We start from the raw sequence: 5,997 nt of genomic DNA on the forward strand, positions 1-5,997 counted from the left end.
ATCGACATATCTTGAACAGTTTTTTGGGTCTTTTCGATAGAGTTCCTAACCATGATTGTATATTGGGTGTAATTGACAGATGAGGAGAGTGCATGTGATCAGTGTGCATAGCAAGTATATAAGGGCGCCTTTGACATTTGGTGGGTCGGTATAGACATTTTGGTCAAGTCGGTGTCTGGAATGGTTCGAGTCGTAGGGGGAGGGTCAATGTCACTTGAAGGAATGCCCGAGACATACTTGTACTTCATTATGCCGAACCTCACCAGGTAAATTATGTTTACATTCTTGTTAACTTTCTATAAGGAAACTTTTCGAACCTAAAGGTCTTGAATGAGCATGTCGCTCGTGTTTCAAGAACGGGCAGTATTTAGAGTAAGATAGCTTACATGTAACTGAGTATGTGGACAGTCTACAGCTACATGTACCTGCTTTGAAAAGTGAGAAACAAGTGCATATCATTTCACAGTAATTACCTGGTATACCAAATTTTGAGCACAGGAAACGTTTGTTTGAACAACCTTAAGATATTGTCTGAGGCTGTGGTTCTGGGTTCTTCGGTGACTCACTCTAACTTTCGTGAAGATAGAAGCCAATCGGGAACCGTCTGCACTTTCTCGTTTACGGAAAGTGCCGACGGTTCCCGATTGGATAGAAGCAGAAAAAAAAACAAACAACAGAATGATCAGTGTGACTATATGGACGGACGAAAGGCAGGACACGTTGTTTTTGCATTCGCGTTGAGCTCTGTGGACTGTTCTGGGAATATTTGGACATCTACATATATGTGAAATGTACTTGTACCGTATGCCAACATACACATTTATGATTTGTTGCGTTTAATACTTATTTGATATCAAAATATGTAAATAGTTAATGCCAATGTATAAAGTGATTAAATGTTATCTAGTCATTTGTGAATCGAACATGGCAATGTTCATAGATTGGAATTTGCGTGATTCACAATAAATCTAAAATATCGAACTCGTGCGGTTGTGTGATCATTGATATACAGCCCTGTTTGCATAAATTATTTCATTGATGATTTATTTCATCTTTACTGCAGGACTCAACTAAATCAGCTAGTCGTTTCCCTCTGAACCAGGTCCCTCACGAAAATGTGTTTCTGATGTTTATAGCCATTTTCTTAAGCAATTAACATATGGGATATGTACTTCCTGTACACGAGAATAAAGAGTAATGTCTAAGACTTGAACAACAAAAATACACACTCCTATGGGGTGCCGTTTTAGTATTTATCTACAAAATTTGATATTATTAATTCGAATTATATATATCATTAATTCGAATAATTAATATCAATAAATAAATAATGATATCAATATATCGAATTTATGATATCAATAGATATTTTAGGATATTCCAAAATATTTTTTTTACCAATAATCATCAAATTATTGATATCATTAATTCATTTATTGATATTAATAATTTGAATTAATGATATCTATAAATCGCATTATTAATATCATTATTTACAGGAATAAGTGATATCATTGATTCGAATAATTGATATCATTAATTGGATTTAGTGATATCATTTATTCATTAAGTGATATCATTAAATCGAATTACAATGTAGTGAGATCACATTTTGTAGATAAATACTAAAACGGCGCCCCATACTCTCTCCTACTGAAAATAGATCTAGAATGACGTAGGACTACAGGTGAAAAGGCGGGAAATCCCCAGATGGGGGGCGGGCCCAGCCCACTGTGAATGTCAGTGTGTCTGTCTTTCGAGTACCCGTGTGTCCTTATTTACCATCAAACCTATACAATAATATCATTTATCAGGTATCAAAAACTTCAAAATTTAATTTGATATAAATTTCACATCACTTGAACTTCATATGAGCGAATGAAGGGATGGAGTCACTAGTGATATCATATCGTAAAATATTTAGTTGTGCGAGTCCTACATGCGGGAAGTGCGTCAAATATCCATTCGGAACACATAGGATAAAAACAAACGGCGCCTAGCTAGCAGACTACGAACAAGGATGAATAAGACGGATGAATTATGCGAGATCTTGAGGAAAGCAGTGAGACTAATGATGTAAATACTATACAGGTTTGATTATGGATCTAGGTCCGAATAGTTAAAGCTTGTTATCATGTAATCATAAGCTTGTAGCATGTTCTTTGAGTTATGCTTACAATGGAAATCCCCTCTAACTCATCCTTAGTCATATATATGACATCACCTCATTCCGCATGCTTCGTGCATTCTCACGTGCCTCGGATGGATCTGGCATGAAACTGGTCTCTGTGACGTTTCCTTACTTAGCGAACATTTAAATTAGTTACAACAGCTAGATGTCTGTAGACTGAGGGGATCATTTCGTTCGTCCATACTGAGTAATCAAATCATTTCCAAACAGCATGAAGTATGCGTTACGTCATTCACCTGTGACATAATATTAATATTCCAATATATCATGAAATTAACGAATAAATGATATGAAACCAACGAAAATGACAGTTAAAGACCAATCAGAAAGTAAATGGTGTTGAATGACCAAGTCAATAATAGTCCTAAAATTCTGTCTATCTGGTTTTGATGAAAAGAGACATTATACAGTGTGATTTGAAAAGGAATATCTCGCTTATAAAATACCTAGTCCAGACTCTGAAATTGGGGAAAATCACTAGAGTTGTTACAATGGAATTTCAGTTAATTAAGAATTAAAATGTAAAAAAATATAAACCCTACAATTAATTCATTAAGAACATGTACAGGAACCCTTTCAATTAACTTAAACAAATAATTTTGAACTGTGCAATGTCCTTAAAGGAGCATTCCTTCATTTGAATAAAGTTTAGGTCGTCAAAATTAAATTTACTGGAAAATATGTAATTTTCCAAGTAGTAAAAGTTATAATCTTTACATTAAAATGACAGTTTACTCTTAAGATAAACCAAAGTTCTGGTATTATAGTCCTGGAAATGTTTTATTCGACCCGAAGTATCACTAATTACCGCAAAGACAGACAGTATTTGCATTGTCTACAATACGCCTTTTTCCTGTGCAGTTCGGCATTAATTATATTACTTGTAGGCACAAACACTCATATATAATCATCTTGCGGACATAGATTTCATCAATAGAAATTTTGCATGTTTTTGATATCTGAACGAAGGAATGTCCCTTTTACACAACGATTTGTAAGAATTAAAGATTCAGACAACTCACGTCAAATTTTCAATAGGGAAATGCATGCAGGTTCCAATACTGCCTTCTAGGACATGGTACCTGTAGCAAAATGCATGTTAATTTATCCCAGTGTTTTATTTTATGAATAAAGATATTGAATAGTATATCCTTCATATTTTCTTTATGATTTATTATTTGACTTTTTCAGGACCTGTAACCAGCTGCTCATGGACACCCAATGATCATGATCGTCTGTTTGTCCATCAATGACAGTACAATGTTGATTAACAGTTAAACCAGACTGGGCTGAAAATGGTAGGTTAATATTGTCCATAAAATCTAAGATGTTTAATTTATTTTCAATGCACATCTGAAATACAATTCATCAATACAAAGATTATGTAGTGTTTAGATTGATTAACTGAGGCCTTTGTACAGCTTATATGAAATACAAAACAGTTATTTTTTAACTGAGGCCTACACACTGAATCACCAATCAATTCACAGTCTAAGGGGAGATAATCTACCACTTCAGAATAACCAGCATTGTAAGACTAATTAATCTAATTATTTTGTCAATATAATGTGCTATACCTGGCAAAATCCATTATTGTGACTTTGATGATGTTTGTGATATTTTGTAGAGTGAAAACCGTAGCCAGGAGAAAGGCGCTGCATCTTTTTACATTCCTGTTGAACAAGATCCGACGAACAGCTCTGAGGTCAATGGTCACTGCTTGGTGGGATCTCCAGTTAGGTCGACGTCTGTCGCATACAGTCAGCATAGTAGTGATGAGGTAAATTTTGTATTCATGTATCTCTTGACATTCATTGTAATTAATTTGTAAAATTAGAACAGAAGTGGTCCAGGTTTAGGTTCACTCACATCATTCTGAATGGATGGGGCACATTTTTGACCATCAATTTCTGTTCAATACAATTGTTTTTAAAGGTTATTTGAGGTTTTTGACTTTTTCCTAGGATTTAATAAACCACATCCATTAGAAGTAGCTTCAAAACTTTTGGTGATATTATGAAAATTGAAATGAAAAAAAAAGCAATGAAATATATACCTTGACAGTATCAGAATTGGTTCATTTTATTGGTTAATTAAATTAAATGTGTTTCTCAGGTAATTAAAAAATATTTGTACAATGCACCACTATGTACTAGACATGGCTATCCAGTAAATCATTCACCTTGTATGGAAGGACTCCAGATTCGTCAAACAGAGACCACCAGCTTAAGTTTTTAATTTTACAATTAATATTAGTATTTATTTTCTTAAGAAGCCACCATAAACAAAATTTCTTTGTTACTGCATTTTCTGGAGTTTCCTTATAGGGATAAATAATATACTAGAGTAGTTTTACCTAAATTAAATGCTGAATTTAAAATCTTTTTGACAGTGTTTGGTACCAGATGTCGACCCATCAGAGAGTGGGTTTTACCTGGAAGATGATGTAGACATCAACCAGCGAACAGTTACTTCATTTGGAGGGCTTTCCATTGATACCCAGGACAGCGCACGCTACTATGATGCTCCTTTTGACTGTGGTAACATCCAGTTCTCAAATGTGCATAGCCAGAAACCAGACATAGAGGTTTGTATATCGGCCATCATATTTCTGGCTTATACAGCTCCATCACGCCCACCAATGAAGTTTCTGGAAGAAAGGTTTTCCAGATTATCATTCCTTACCCTCTCAAAATGTTCTATGAAATTTTTTACTCAATAAACTCCCCTCATTATTATATAGGCATAATAGGGGGGACATGATTGATGTTTTTAAAATCTTGAGGGGAGGCTATGATGCAACAGCATCACAAAGACTTTTGTCGATAAAAACAAGACAAAAGGACCTGGGGATAGCACTCAGACCTGATAAATCAAGAAGCAGACTGGACAAAGGAAATATTTATTTACTCAAGGAATTTTTAGGAAATTGGAATTTCTTAGCTAATAACGTAATTCAGTCACCAAATCTTAAAACATTTGAAAAAACCGTTTGGATAGATTTTTGGGAAGTGATGATTTACTATAATGTCACAACAAAAACAGTGTTATATAGGCCTATTATGTTTGAATATATAATGATGGACTATGATCTGAATCTAGAGGCAACTATGGCCTGCGTTCAGAATAAATTAGGTTAAAATTAAGTTAATAATCAGATATTATGGCTGGCAGTTCTATTGTCACCTCAGGGACCCGTGATCTCATTTTGAGAATGTGACATTGGATCTGACCTAGATTTATATGGCAGTTGAATTGGAATGAAACAGGATATGCTTAGCCTTAAAGAAAATGGGATCATCTTCTTGTCATAACTTTACAAGGGTCACCATAAAATCTGTCATTTATTCACACATGTGTTTTGTCAATTTTTAGTTTTGTTTACCTGTCAGTTTTCTAACGACTTTTGTAATTGTTGTTAACTTCCAGCCGAAGCGACACTATGTGTGTATCCCTAGCGACACATCGAGCTGGGATGTCACACACTTCCTTGGTACTTACTGGAGAATGCGAAGTCCAAAGATTGTACTCTCTGTAATATCAGGGGTGAGGCATTTCAAACCATGGAAAAATCTCCGATTAAAGGAACAGTTTCAGAAAGCTATTATCAAGGTAAGCCAAGAAGAAAGTTGATAGGACTGTGAGTTTGGATGATTGTTATTATAATACTGTATATATATGCATATTTCCAAATCCTAACCAATAGCTATTCACTTTATAAATTGATATTCAAATTTAATATTAATTAAATAATTTAAGCTCACTTTTCAATTACTGTAAATGTTCATATTTTAAGGGTTATCTTA

At 34.4% G+C, this 5,997-nt stretch overlaps 1 protein-coding gene across 1 annotated transcript; it reads left to right on the forward strand.

The window, feature by feature from the left end:
- The first annotated feature begins 1,979 nt into the window (after window positions 1-1,979).
- LOC117320078 lies at window positions 1,980-5,824 on the forward strand. The gene is made up of 5 exons (XM_033874762.1): window positions 1,980-2,076; window positions 3,383-3,489; window positions 3,819-3,971; window positions 4,584-4,778; window positions 5,621-5,824. The coding sequence occupies exons 2-5, from the start codon at window positions 3,487-3,489 to the stop codon at window positions 5,822-5,824; spliced, it is 555 nt and encodes a 184-aa protein (XP_033730653.1). The 5' UTR covers window positions 1,980-2,076; window positions 3,383-3,486.
- Window positions 5,825-5,997: the final 173 nt, after the last annotated feature.

Source organism: Pecten maximus, unplaced genomic scaffold (genome assembly GCF_902652985.1).
Source record: "Pecten maximus unplaced genomic scaffold, xPecMax1.1, whole genome shotgun sequence".
NCBI lineage: Eukaryota > Metazoa > Mollusca > Bivalvia > Pectinida > Pectinidae > Pecten > Pecten maximus.

Coding starts and splice junctions, on each gene's coding strand:
- LOC117320078 (XM_033874762.1), top strand. Junction 3,972..4,583: donor GTCAGCATAGTAGTGATGAG/GTAAATTTTGTA, acceptor TCTTTTTGACAG/TGTTTGGTACCAGATGTCGA. Junction 4,779..5,620: donor GCCAGAAACCAGACATAGAG/GTTTGTATATCG, acceptor GTTAACTTCCAG/CCGAAGCGACACTATGTGTG.